Source organism: Rhipicephalus sanguineus, chromosome 9, assembly GCF_013339695.2.
Source record: "Rhipicephalus sanguineus isolate Rsan-2018 chromosome 9, BIME_Rsan_1.4, whole genome shotgun sequence".
NCBI lineage: Eukaryota > Metazoa > Arthropoda > Arachnida > Ixodida > Ixodidae > Rhipicephalus > Rhipicephalus sanguineus.
In genome coordinates this window covers 2,296,269-2,311,332 of record NC_051184.2, presented here as the reverse complement: position 1 = coordinate 2,311,332, position 15,064 = coordinate 2,296,269, and the positions used below count along the sequence as shown (strand labels likewise).

Here is a 15,064-nt window from a genome sequence, read left to right as displayed (position 1 = left end):
TCGTGTAGAGGGAAGGAGCTGATCCAGCGGATGGACACATAGAGCAGCCTGACGAGGATTTTAGCAGCTACGGTCCAATACGCAATGCGAAGGCGCATAGAGAGTGGTTCCTGTTTGAAATATCGTTTAATGCGCTGAATGAAAATAACCGGTATGAAGCTGACACATAGGTATGCTATAGTATGCTTTCATTATAGTGTAAACAACGTACCATCAAATATTTGTATGGTACGGAACTTCCTGATTATGCCAGGACTCCGAAGGAGTAATGGTTCGATTCTTCGCTTCTGGCATTGCCGTTCTGTCTTAATTCCTGCTTGGTGGTTATATAGGGAAACTTAAGAGACCATCACTTGGTAAAGGTTGTGCGCAGGAAATATCTGCAACATATATCGACTATCTGGCCGCCAGCAGACCCTCACCGCAATTGCTTGAGCGTTGTGGTGGAGATCTTCAACTGACCATCACTTTTCAACTTCTTTTAACACTTTTGAACTTCTAATTCGTGAAAAGCTTGAAGGTTCTTTCCCTGATGTCCATGTGGCTCTTAGCATTTTTTTTTGCTTAATGGTCACAAATTGCACTGGTGAACGATCATTCAGCAAACTGAAATTGATCAAAAACAGGCTTCGATCAACGATGACCGACAGCCGCCTCAGTGATTTGTCACTGCTGAGCGTAGAGACGGAGGTTCTTAGGAGGGTAAATGTTGAAGAGCTGATCAACAAACTGTCTCAGCAAAAGACACGAAAAGACTTGTAGAAACGTACGTACTTTCTTTCTTTACTTAAAAGAATAATGAAAAACAGAGAACATGGTAATAGGTATACACGCCCCATTTCAAGGTTGCATTTCTGCGAAAGAGTTCACCAGTTCTGTACACTGTGTTTAAGAAGAAATATTTCGTAAAAATATCAAGATATTCCGCAGTTTAAACGCAGAAAAGATGTGTGCAATGAATGCGTTTCCTTCTCCTATAGCCCTATGAAAGTGAATATTGCCTGCAAAAATGTAACACTATTACATGTTTAAAAGATACCGATTTGTGCATAAATGAAAATATGTGTGGTCGTTTTTCGAGTCTTATTAAAAACGTTCTTGTGAAAGTTCTACACGGATCTCATTTTTTATACGCGCCACCTTTTCCGAAAGATTTGGCCCACCCCCTTCCCATATTGAAGATATTTTAATTTTAAACCATCTGTATTACTTGTTGTGATCAGTAGGCGTATACAATATGCATAATAGCACTATATCGAAATGCTGCCTTAGAAGAGCTTAAATGTGTGTTGTTGTATGAAATCAAAAGTAGCTAGACGATTGGTAGCGTATTTACTGTAAGTACGTGGGAACAGTTTCTGAAAAAGGCCCACCTGTCAACTTCGGCAGTGCTCGCACGCAGGCAACCAAAGCGTGCGCTACCGAATCAGTGAAGCTGAAGCAGATACAGGAAGCTATTTTTCACAAAGGCGCTCCCTGATTTTCGAGGGAAGATGTCCTCTCTTGAAATAAGGATAAACAACGCTATAGGTTAAGACGAATGGAAGAAACACACACGGCGCTTGGACTGCACTTCTAAGTGTCGTATGCATTCCTTCTTTTCGTCTTAACTTCTCGCAGAGTTTAGTCTTCTTTCAGTATGATCCAAGGAACCAGACAAATCTTAATGCTGTAGATGTGTCTTCGTCTCCTGATATAGTTAATTATTACGATGACAATCTGTCCACGTGCTCCGCAAGAAAGAAAACGCCCAGGTGATATTACACACTCCGGAGAGGCTTTGAATAAATATGGCTTGTGTTCTTTGCAGCTAAATCTAAAAAGCGTCAAGTGTCAAGCATGACCAGATGACAAAGTGGGAAAGAAAGGGGGCGGGGCGAGGGGGGAGGGGCCCCCCTTATTTTTTTGAACCGGGCCCTCCGCACATTTAATCCGGCCCTGGCAGTAGCACAGGTTCTTGAGCAAACTTGGGTAGACTTGCGAGAACTGTGGGTAAACTGTGGGCTTTGAAGTTCCATGAGTAAACTTGTTTAGGTTAGCTTGTTTTGCGCTCTGCCGAACCCACGTAAAAAGAAGTGCTGGTTGAGGTGTGATCCACTAGGTGCTGCAACGAGCGTCATTATATGGGTTTCTGAGCTGTAATTGCCGTTTAGACTAATTTTTACTAATTATATGACTCCAAATTTTAGCTTATGACATAAGTTAACGTGCACTCTATCATACACAGCCCTTAGTTTAGACCATTCCATTCCTTTTATATGCGTTTTTAATTTTATCAAGGTCTTCGGACAAGCACCGGCACTATAGGCAGGGTTGTTTGGGAAATAGCAAAGATTTGTCCATTGGTGCTCGTGCCACGAAAAAGTTTCAGGCGTTGAGGCTATCTAAAAACAAGTGCACATCTGTTTGGTTCTTCGAGAAGGGTTGAGTCAAGTGAAAATTACGGGGAAAACTTTCGTTGAATGAAATGTGGAGTAACTTGTGCAATCTGTTATGCAGGGCCACACAGATAACGCGATTGATATCAAAAACTTCAAATGACACTCCCACCAGAGAGGTAATTAAAAGGTCGCAGTTGGCTTGTTTGGTAGTATTATGTTCTATACTGCTTGCTACAGACAGCGTTGCCATTTTGCAATGAAATGAAATTTCTTTGGCAAGCCTGGTGACCCGCTACAAATTATCAATGTCCACGGAAAGAGATCTCATGCATTGCACTGGCGATGCTGGCTGCACCTGTGTTGTCCTCATCTTCATTATGTTCTTCATTATAGTGAATAAGGATAGAAAATCGGACGAGTTAAATTACATTCATTGTTCAACAGCGCAATAGCACACTGACAAAAGGGGAGACCAGACGACACGACTGCTGTCTCTACTCTTTTGACCGTGTGCTGTTGCGCTCTTAAACCATGACCATTGTACCGAGTGTTCCAAGTTAAACTTTATGATTTTCTTAAAATTCAGCACTGGCAAGAACGTGAAAACCACCTTTGCAGTAAGTTACGTATCCAGGGGACACTAAGTGAGACACTAATTATCGCTGTCAGCCGCCCAATTAACGAATATTGAATAATGAACTCTTTAGTGACTGCAGCAAGAGGGCATGTTTGTATTGAAAAGTTGGAGGCAGTCGCTCTTCTGTACACGATTACACTTGGGAGAATTTTTCTAGCATGTCTGTACTCCGAGATATACCGCTGCAAAGTTTAATGGCGGTTTGCATGGTTACCCATCCAAAGCGGTCAGGATGGGCGCAGTATTCCTCCCTGATGTGACGAGCAGTCATTGCTTGATATCGCCAGCCAGCAGTAAAAAGGTAACCGTTATCATCTTAGCCTATGCCTTCGTCTCGTCGTTGGATAAAACGCCGCACGAAACTGCAGCGGCACATCGGGGAGGAGCTCTGCGCCAGCGCTTACTGTCTTGCATGCGTAATCATGCAAACCGCGATTAAACTTTGCAGCGGGATATCCCGGAGCACAGACATACCAGAAAAATTCTTCCAAGTGGAACTGTGTAGAAGCGCGACAGCCTCTAACTTTTCAATACAAACATCCCCGCTTGCTGCAATTGCTAAAAAGTTAATTATTCAATTTATTCAATTGGGTGCCTGACAGTGATAATTATTGTCTCACTTTGTGTTCCCCTGGGGACGTAAGTTGTCTGCAAAGGTGGTTTTCACGTACCTCCCAGTGCTGAATTTTAAGAAAGCCATATAGCTTAATTTTGAACACCCTGCAGTGGGTTAGATCAGCCTATCTCAGAGCTCACTATTTCAACATGGACATATTTCGAAATCCACCTGTGCAAACTGTAAGTTGCCCATTGAGCAACATCTTGCGTCGACACTGGCGCGCGTGCTTTTGCTTTTCCCATCAATGTCACGCTTCAGGCATAACACCCTCAACCCAGGCTCCGGCAGTGTAACGGACGAAGCACTCTTCCTCGTTAAATGCAGCGAGAAATCCACGGAGCAACATCTGGAGACCAAAACGAAACTTGGCAAGGTAAAAAAAAAACACAGCCTCAAGTGGTGGATTCGTATGTTGCTTTTGTCTCCCACCGCCTCCATAACCACTTCTCACTGCTATTTTACACATCCTGAACCACTATCCATAAAACATTTTAAATTTTAATAACAGCCGCATAAGCCACATGAGATCAACATAGCATTAGCCATTATGGGAAAAACGTTGAATTTCATAACCTGGCAAATACACTGTATGTAGTGTTCTTGCTTACGGCTGGACGCGGTTTGTTCAAAAACTAAACCTTCTGCAATACATTAATACCACTTTGACACTATCTTTATGCGTCTGTTAATACAACGTGAACATTAGCTTATGCGGCTTTAGTAAACTTTGTTGATATTCTGCCTTTTAAATATGGTGCGTAAGTTCTGCGGCTTTCTAAAGCGAGACAGCTAGCTGTCGCACATCGGACTTTAAATGTTGTCATCTGCAATGCTTAACTCTTTGTTACACCCTAACAAGTGCCAGATGCAGTGTGGCGACAAGCATTGTATGTCCGCAGGCAGCTATGTTTCTCCAGTAAATTACTTGGACAGAAGCCGGCTAATAGTTAATTTGTTATGACAAAAACTAAGCGCTTTATAACCATATGTGTTGTATACAACAACGATGAGTACATTTTTATATCCACGGTGCAGTGATGCACAGCCGACCAAATCTTTTACTAGCATGTGCGAGCGGACACTTTTCTGTGCGTCAGCGCCAATGACAGAACGAAGTTGCGCACAGCGCGAGTGTAAGCGCATGCCGAGAAAGCGCGCTCAACTGGGCCCATTGTCTGCTAGACTGCTCCTTCTTAAAGGCGTCACCCCACATTATCGCACTTCTGAAGAAATTGGCAGATTGAGTAGGCGAACAGTTTTGCTCGCTTTCTATCTTCAGAAAATGAGCGTTGTAGCAAGCAATCGAGGGATGAAAATGTGACGATACGCCACACGCCCTCACTCACGAGATTAGCCGAAGAAGATGGTTCGTCAGAAGTGCGCTAATATGGGGTGACGTCCTTACGAAGCAACAGCCTGGCAGATGATGGGCCCAGCTGAGCGCGCTTTCTGGGCATGAGCTTCCCGCGCCGTCTTTGCAACTTCGGTCCGTCGTACGGCTCCGTCGTATGGCAGAAAAAGCTCGCGCAAGTTAGTTGAAGATTTGGCCGGCTGTAGCAAAGTAGCAAAGCAATTGGTGTAGCAAAGGGAGGAATGCTACAGATAAATGGTACGGATGAAATGGTATGAATGAGATGGTACGGATTAAATGAAGTGAATGCATGGATCGATGGAACGGAATAGCTATCAGAACGCTCATGAATCAACTAGCTGAACGTTCAGAATCTACTCATTTTAGCCTTACGGAAAGGCTTTGACAATTGTTTTATAAACTTCTGCTTGTTATGAACAAAGGATGTAGTCTTTCAAAGGAGCTATTTTGTGTTAAGCTAGAGAGAACGGTAAAGAAGATCGCGTGTATTTCTCTTCCAACTACCTGTAGGATGAACGCTGTGAGGTTGTCCATGTCCCTGGCTATCTGCACGTTGAAGAGAGACCTGAGGCCAGTTTTCTTGACGATGTCTTCCAGATCACCTATCGCCTCCTTCTCCTTCTCGTCCAGAACGGGCCAATGTCCAAGCCCGTTTTTCTCGAGGACTCTTCGCACTGCCATTATGCCTTCTTCTTCGCTGATGCCTGCAATATGATTGTGCAGCGCTTCACACTGGACGTCCACGTATGTAGCGGTTCCAGAAAGCTACTCGGAACACTCACTGTAAGGGTGCATGCTTACACAACATTCACTAGCGTTTTTCCCTCTCCTCTCTCATCTTTCTATTTCCCTCTCCTAATACCACAGCCTAGGGTGGATAACCGGAAGCTTTTCTGCCTAACCTCCCTGTGTCCTGGTTTTGTTTCCTTCCGTCATTACAGAACATACGCGGCACGTCTGATATCATCGAGCCGAAGTGACTCCGACAATGCACTATCAATCTCGACGGACATGAGTCGCAAGAAGTAGGACAGTTTTGCAAATATGTTCAAGTTGGAGAAACTGCCACTGAACAAAATTAGAGTGCTTTCCTCACAGTAAAAATGCGCGAATTTGGTAACGTGATATTAGGTAAATGATTGTAAACTGCGCCAAATTAGGAAAAGCACAGCACGAAAGGAGACAAACAAAACAGATCGAGTGCCGACTACCAACTGATTTATTTCGCGTAGGGCGTTACAATCTGCGCTTGATGTGTTTTGTGTGTCTTGCTCAGTGTTGTTCTTTACCATATTCCGCGATGTTCACAATCATTCACTAAAATACACCAACTAGCCCCTCAAGATGTTCTAATTATATTAAGTAGTAGAAAAATTGCTGCAAATATTTGCCACTTAGTATAAATTATGCAGATCGAGCAAGGTAAGACTTCGACTGCAGTGCCAGCGCTTACTGGTGTTCATGCAGGTGTGGTAAGCGACCGCCACTTTTTCCCGCGCTGTGTTGGCTTCGGCAACTACAGGCAGGTTTTCCAGGATTTCTGCACAAAATCATGGCATGCACAGGAACGTGAGCATTGATTTTGTTGGACGTACTACTGAACTAATGACCCCACTACTGCTAGGACACGATCACTTTAAATGTAATTGAGAGGCACGAAGCATGAGTTGGACTTGTCTAAGTAATATTAGCGTTTGAACTGGTGAGTACAAAATATTGTTTAAACTGATTGACAAATTTTCTCGTTTATTATATTAAAGGGGCCCTGCAACACTTTTTCGGCATAAGCAGAAAACGCTGCCGATCGGTAGTCGAGGCTCCCGAGAACACGCGAGCCAAACAATATAGCACAGCACACGGCCTGGGATTTACAATAAATTCTCAAGGTCAGCTAAAAATCATTTCCTCATCTCTAGACAAATGATGGTATTGAATCAATATCACTGCGTCACTGACACAAGTTCCACGCCATTGGCTGATTTGAACATGTTGCGCTCGGTAGTTACTGCGGCCGCCGCGGGAGGCCGTCACTTGCCCGCGCGCGCGCGCGATCGCACTGAAAGTACGCCACGCGTTCGAAGAAAAAAAAGGTGCTCAAGGTCACAAAGCACGCGCGATGTACCTTCTTACCCCGTTCCACCCCTCCCTGTTTATCTTCCAGCGCTTTTGTCAGGACGAGAGAAAAGAGAACGCAATTACAGCATGCGACAAATCTTTGTACCTCGGATCATACTGGACGTATTCTAAAAATTTTGGCGCGGTCGATTCGTGAGGAAATAAGCTCCTTTAGTGAAACCATTAAATGGCTACTTGGAAAAGTGTTGGAGAGCCCCTTTAAAAATAATACTGTGGAAGTGAATCATGCAGTTCATGCACCTGTTTCAACATTGTTGCCTCTGATGAAATTACTGTATCCAGGCATTCATAATTTAGGTCTTGCAATTTCCCGGTAAAATTTTCGCTTTTTGAATGGACTTTACACAAAATTACAGCTTACCGCAATGCAATACGTGACACTGCCAATTATTTTATTATTCCCACTCATTCATTTTGTTAGGAAATGTCACGGTTACCTTTCAGTCGGGAACCAGTGTTTTTTCATACCATGCGCCAGTTGATGTGTGTGTCCTTACTATCGTTTCCAACGAAATACATGGCTCCAGTTCGACAAAATACTGATAAATATCGTGAAGCAAAACTGCTAGCCGGCCTAGTTGGAACGAATTCATCTTTTATCCACTTGCGCGAAACAAACAAGCACGAAGAAAGGAGCACACACTTCTTGGTCCTTGATTGTTTGGCGCAAGTGGCTAAAATGAAATATCATGAATTTCCCTGCGTTGCTAGCCTTAGGTCTACGTGCCTGGTAGCATTCAAGCAGCACGAATGATTAACGAAATAGCGTGTATTTGCTTTAGTGTTTTACCGAGTTGTATAAGTGCATTAGCTAGTCGGAGGCATGCTGTTGCCGACAATAATAACCTTACCCCGAAAACTGCTTCGTCTCTGCCAACGTGTCCGCAACGTGTAAACATGACGGTAGTCAAAGCAGTGGATGTGGCAGGTTTCGTAACACGAATTCGGCTCACATTTTTTGATGTAGCTGCTGCCAAATGCAGTATGAATACTGACAAACAACTTGCACAACATTCGCGTTGCACGAGCTCTCTTGGATCATGCTTATGTCATTGAACTAACAAAAAAAAAAGCTTTCCAGCTGCTGTGCGTGTAACAGCAAGGTATTGTTCGTTAAAACAGCGCTTTCCTTTCTCATTGGTTATATACGAGGTATATGCAGAAAAACGTTTCATCCAGAAGACGGCGTTTGCACGTCAGTTTACTAACTTCGTTCTGGCTACGTGCTTCAAATAGTTTTACTTATTTCCACTACTTCATGTTGCGAAGCTTTTTTAGCGCATAAAAAAGACAGGGACACAGAGGGAGGGAACAACACCAGCGCTAACTAACAACTGAAGGCTTTATTAGGCCAGAAGAAAACATATATACTCGGACTACGTCACCCGCGGCACATGCGCACGATCAACGGTGCAAACCAAGGCACTATCTCTCCATACCTATCGTTAACCCCTTTCCTTTAGGAGCGAAACTTCTTTGTTAGAAATCAGGGGATCAACTTGCATCAGTCACCCGTCAGTAACGATTTCTAACAAAGAAGTTTCGCTCCTAAAGGAAAGGGGTTAACGATAGGTATGGAGAGATAGTGCCTTGGTTTGCACCGTTGATCGTGCGCATGTGCCGCGGGTGACGTAGTCCGAGTATATATGTTTTCTTCTGGCCTAATAAAGCCTTCAGTTGTTAGTTAGCGCTGGTGTTGTTCCCTCCCTCTGTGTCCCTGTCTTTTTTTATGCGCTAAAAGCTTCGCAACATGAATTTGTACCAACTAGCTCGACTTTCGGTTTTACTTCAGTTTATTTCCACTACTAAAGGGGTGCTGCATATAAGCACTTACCATCCGTCATCAAGTCCCGGTTAAAGTGCCAGCTATACCGAGAAAATTTGACGAAAAATGTCTATTTTCCTGGTTATATCTAGTACCTTACTCAAGACATGATTAAAGGGCCCCTAAACCACTCTGAGTTCAAAGACGAGGGAGTGGCTTCTTTCTCGTCTTCGTTACCCTTCTCACAGGCGCTATCTTCTCCTCGCCGCTTACTTTTTTATAAAATACGTGGTTTATGTCAGCCCTATGCTTTGAACCTATCAAGATTTCGCGCTTTTCGGCTACACGTTGTTATCTCCGCTTCCGTAGTTGAAAGTGCAAAAAACGAAGTGAAATGAGCTGATCGCGCACGGTAGACACGCGACACATGGCAGAACGGGCGTGTCAATGCATGGCAAAGCAGGGTAGAAGACAATTCGCAACAGATATCTCTCGTATATGGACGAATCGAGAGCTTATTTCCTCGTGACGTCACGGGAACAAACTCTTGGCGTCACGAATTGTGCCGAAAAGACGGAAGACGCCAGAAGAGAATAACGCGTTCGTTCTTTGTATTTTTGGAGATTGTTTAGAGGCCCTTTAAGAGTGCACGCCCTACTTTTCCTGATAAATAACAAACCAAACTTCATGCATACCTCGCAAGTCATGCTCTACTTTTATCGTGACTTCCGCGAACTGGCTCATGCCTGCCATATCGTCGGGTATAGGGTGGGCCTCGTTCCAGCGATTGCAGACGTAAGCGTAGAAATCGTCGCACGGGTCCGCACTTTGATTCACAGATGCCAGTATGAGTTGGGCTGCAACGAAAATACACACGATTGTTTTGTCCAGTTCCAGTTGTCTAGCGGTGCATTTTCGACAGCACCGATGAAATCAGATGCAGCCACTTATACATAATCGTGTAGTAGGAATAACCGTATGGTGTGCGCAGGTTTTTCACCAATCGGTTCAATGGCTTTTTACTCAATTGCCATTGAAGCACCTAAATAAATACCTCCTCAGGTTTGCCGGAACTTCTCGTCTTTATTTTTGAGTAAAAACAAACGAGAAAATTGATACTTCCGACCGACGCAACTAGAAGTTTCGCAAGGCTAAAGAAATTAGCTGCTGAATCTGGGAACACGCTTTAAAGGACCCCTGGCACCAAAACTAAACCTCGAGGTGTTTGTGTTGTTTGACTTTCCTGTACTTTCCTATTCGCACTTGTGACCTATTATTAGTGGCGAACGTTGCCTTTAAGATATCTTAATTTGGTTTTAAAGTAAGCGTGAATGCTCATTTGAGTAGGCTGCACCTCGCGACATCCCGGTATGACGTAGATCGAGGCCTTGCGTGACGTTCCACGAGTAAAGCAGGTATTGTGGACGTCACAGAAGGTTTGCTGGGCGCACACATACCACGACTGGCACCCGGCGAGACCTGTTGTTCCTCACCCCTCTCGCTCTGTTGTCGGGCTGCTCTCGAGATAGTTTTCGTGAGGGGACACGCGCTGAACAGGTTTAACATATACCGAGGCGCCATACTTTCAGTCTCTACCGCGCACGGGGCCCCGATTTGAAAACTACGCTTTAACGTCACCACAACTTGTGTGCACGTGATCTTTGGCGCTCCCCCGCATGCGGCGCTAGTTTCTTATGGTTTTTAGGCGGGCGTTTTGAAGTGACGCTACAATGGTCACAATTAACTACGCTAACATTAGCTACACGATACGTTAGAGCATTTACGATTCAACTTAGGGATTACCAGACACAAAGCTACAAATTACAGTAAAAAAGTCACAGACAAAAATTTTGCTGTCAGTGGTCCTTTAGACATGAAAATGAAAGATATGGACAAGAAAGAGATAGCACACCTTTCATATTCTCTTTTAAGCACATTCTCACACTTGTCATGGTGAACTCACGTGCACAACAAGGCTTAATTAATAGATGTGTGCATGTGTGCTCGTCGCGTTTGCCGTCTTTATACTCCTAAATCGTTGCAGTGTTCACTGCAGTGTTTTTTACGGCACTTTTCGAAGCATTTTAATAGTGAACAACTATACTGATCTATACTCATCATCACAACAGTTAATCGAAGAGGCTTATTGATTAATTATGTATATCTTGTGCACTGATATGATGATCTAAATACTATGGGTTTACTTAGTGTCTTGGTGTTACACATGAATCGTTGCAGAAACATTCTAATCTGTATTTTTCTTCCGTTTACGATTTTATGCCTACTCGGGCTCTTCGGTTAAGAATACAAAGTAGTACTGCCACTAACGTGATAATCGAAAAACAGCGTAACTGCTTACATACGCTGCTGTGATACAAATATACACATTTCGTGAGCTTTAGAGAAATCGATCATAAACACAGATTTTTACCAAATGGAGTCGCACGTACCTCTCTCCTTGCACGCTGCACTTTCGCAAAGTGCTCCAGACACGAAAGCTAGAACAGGTCGGTGCGTAGAAAGTTAGAGACAGTTCAGTTTCCAAGCGTCGCTAAAAACAAAAACTGTAGAAGTACTCACATCGACTGGGAAGGAGTGCGTCTTCGTCGTCTGTAAGGACGCACACCGCATTTAAGACTAGGAAAAACCAGCGAAGCATTTCCTTGTGAATTCTTCAGAGTACAACCTGCGAAAAGAAACTTTGGTGCATGTGCATATGGCATCCTGCATCATAGTCCCCTTCAGTGTCATCACAATGTTTGTCCTGCTGTCTATATTTCGTTCTCTTCCGCGAAAGCCTATATATATATATACTTGCACGACACCCATGAAAATGAAGGGAAACCTGCTTGGACGGAGTTCCTTCACGTATGTTCTGTACCAAGCATTCGTGGAATATTTTTGCCTGCTGACCCGAAGGTCGTGGAATTGAATCGCGGCTGGGGCGGCCACATTTCGATGGATGCAAAATGCTAGAGGACCGTGTGCTTATATTTATGCGCAAGAACCCCAGGTGGCCGAAACTTCCGAAGTCATTCCACTATAGCGTCTCTCATAATCGCATTGTGGATTTGGGACATAAAACTCCAACAAGTATTATCATTATTTTTTGAATATTTTATTTATTTATTTACCTACATAATTGCTCAATCACTCGCTTACTTAATTACTTATTCTATCCAAATATATTTCGCCATGTTAAAATTTACATGCATAATACTGCAGGAGCAGGGTGAGCAGGAAGAATACTGCTGCTACTGAAACACTACACATAGCAGAACAAGAAACTCGGGAAGATGGACGTTTGGAGTGACGACGAATCGTTGAAACAGGAAATATCACTGGGACTAAGGTTTTCACAAAAATACTCGACAAGAGATTTCGACAAGGGGTTTCGTCCTTATACATGCAAGTACTCTAACGAAGGTAAGTCATCCTGTCGAGTCGTCCACTCGAGCAACATTCCCTTTAAACGATTCCTCATGGTTTCTATCGTACGTAATCTTAGCTAAGGCATGTTGTTAGGAACCATGTTGTCTGGCTGATGAGCTCCCTTCACTGACTACCCAAGTATGAAATTACTGGCAGATGATTGTGTTGCAACAAGAGAATACGAATAAATACACTGCGCGGTGCTTCATGGTAAGAAAATTTATTAAACATGTTATAGGGGAAGCTTTATGTCGTGCTGCGAGTGAAGAAAATAAAAGGATGATTTTCGTAGTTGCTCAGAGTGTAATTAGAAGTGCTATGTCACTTATAATTCGATAGAATAAGACTGATTTATTTGAGCCACTTTTAAGGTGTTCAGTTCTAGTTACTAGGGTCCCAGACTTTAGTGTCGTCTCAGAAGTTTGGACGCATCCACGTGTTAAAGAACATGAATTCTAAACAGATGTAACGTTAAACAACGTCTCTCGTAAGTAACAATCAGTCGTCGTTAGTACCATTCACATTAGCATTGCGCTTCGTCTTATGTACACGGCTAGTAATGTAACATACCTGGATTTGAGTGATATACTCTTGCATTAACAACATTACCTACAGCAGCTGTAGTTTTCCATATATGTAATGGTTATTTATTTTACTTTACTTTTTAAAATTATGCCAAGAAAGCCAGTGCATTTACCTTTACTATCTATTTGTATTGTCTGTATGCACTTTTGCATGAGGCCGAGGGAGGCCTTCAGTAGCTGCAAATAAAAAAAACGATAAGTTCAGAAAACATACCTTGCGTACCGATAAGGCTTGACAGATAACGAGCGTTATCCTTCCTTGGTTATAGAGCCGACGGCTTGACGGCAGCAGACTTTCTCCGACAAAACTACAACTCTTTTGCGAGATAGCGGGAGCCCAACGCCACTGCTGTCACTAGGCCGACCGAGATGGGCATTTCACTCCTTTCTTCTCAAATGAGAGATTTCGCGAATAGCATACGTGATAGTGCAAGGGTGGGGCTCATTGAAGTTCTTTTCCCGCACGTTCAGAATGTAACACGACTCCACTTCGAATACTGCTTCTTCAGTCAGGTCTGGATGTCATTCGATACGTCACTTTCGCAAGGACGCGACATTGCTCGCCGGTAAGAGTTCTCGTTGTGGAGGCCGAAACAAAGAGGTCCGGATAAAGTCGAATACGCTATTACGAACGATTTTTAAACTTGATTTTGTCGTGTTATCTGCTGATTTTCTTTTTCTCATTCTTGCTCATGCCTGGTAATAACATTATATTATTATTACTGTCACGTTCAGTGCCGGATGACGCATGTCCCAACGATCTTCTTTTATGCGCTATTGCGCAACCTTATTCCATTTTAAGCCTGAAATCATCGTAGTTAATTCCTGATTACGAAGTGCGTTGTACTTCCTTTCCCGTGAAATCTGCATCAATCCACAACCTCGTATTGCGTTTGCAGAAGAAGGTAATAAATATTTGTAGTCAGTTACTCCTCCTCAAGTTTAACTGTAAACTCATTCAGGACCGCGTTTGCATTAAATTAATTAACTTGCAATAATTTTGTATGGCAGCCTCTCACTTCAACTCTGTACTGAAGTTACACTTTTTGTATTGCTCATTAAAAGGACAATAAATTCAAATATTAAGTTGACGTTGACTGTTGAAATAGCGGTCCAGAAACCTCGTAGTGCTACTTTTATGCCAAGGAAGTGCTTATTTTGAAAGAAAATCACGTTTTCGTGGTCCGCATCGCTATAGCGCACTTCATATCACCAACAGTGACATGCGGTGTTTCGCATGTCACTGTTGCCGTGCACAACGTTGCCCGCCCTTACTGCGCGGTGGCGTGCACTGGCGGCGTACGCCATTCGGAAATCCGGCAACATCACATGCATGCGGTATTTTGTCGAACTTTCACGAGTGACTTTCGAGCGACTTTCACGAGTGCGCAAAACACACGCGGCAGCACACGATACCGAAAATGCCACTGATACGCGACCGCGTGAGCGAAGCAGGGCGTCGGGCGAAGCGCAGTTCGGCGAAAACGGAACTTTTGAACCACGCGCGCCGTTCCCCATGGCAACGCCGAAGAGGTTCTTTTTTCCATGAATCAAACAGAAACGAACAAGCAGCATTCTATTAAGTTTCTTGATGCACGAAAGGTTCTTTTTTTATTGCGGCTAGTTTGATTACTAGCGATTAATTGTATTCAGACTATCACACGTCATCGGGGTCACTTCCAAAACGTCCCACTCGTGGCGCTCATCCTGTGATACATTTAGCTTCATTTCTCGGTAAGTAGGGCACTGCTGTTGATAATGCTGCCGTTTTAGACGTTGTCGTACATTGAGCTTTTACTCTGACATAAATTGTTGTTTGCCTTTAGTGTCCCTTTAAATATCGTCATAGAACTGCACTTTTTCTTTATCCCCCTGACTAGACATTGAAGCAAAGGCGCTTGTGTTACCTCTTCTACACCTCGCCAAAAAGTTTCATTTCCTTTTACTTACTTATTTTCCTCCTTCTCGCCACTGCTCCTCTCATTTCCTTTCTCCGACACGTAGCTAGGCGACGTATGGTGACGTCATGGTGACGAAGCTTTTGCGAACGCCAACGGGCAAGCTCGAACTTAAAACATCTCCGCTGTTAATAATTACGCAACAGTACAAGAGCTTCAGTTATTGATCTAATTTTTTAC

General features: G+C 43.5%; 1 protein-coding gene across 1 annotated transcript in view; it reads right to left on the bottom strand.

The window, feature by feature from the left end:
* Window positions 1–8,008, bottom strand: part of LOC119404288 (uncharacterized) — an 8,977-nt gene extending 969 nt beyond the window's left edge. The window contains exons 1-3 of the mRNA XM_049419333.1: window positions 7,997–8,008; window positions 6,463–6,549; window positions 5,514–5,713 (exon numbers count right to left, since the gene is read on the bottom strand). Of these exons, the coding sequence (XP_049275290.1) occupies window positions 5,514–5,713; window positions 6,463–6,472 (210 nt within the window). The 5' untranslated portion in view covers window positions 6,473–6,549; window positions 7,997–8,008. The remainder of the gene's footprint in view (window positions 1–5,513; window positions 5,714–6,462; window positions 6,550–7,996) is intronic.
* Between the last annotated feature and the right edge of the window lie 7,056 nt (window positions 8,009–15,064).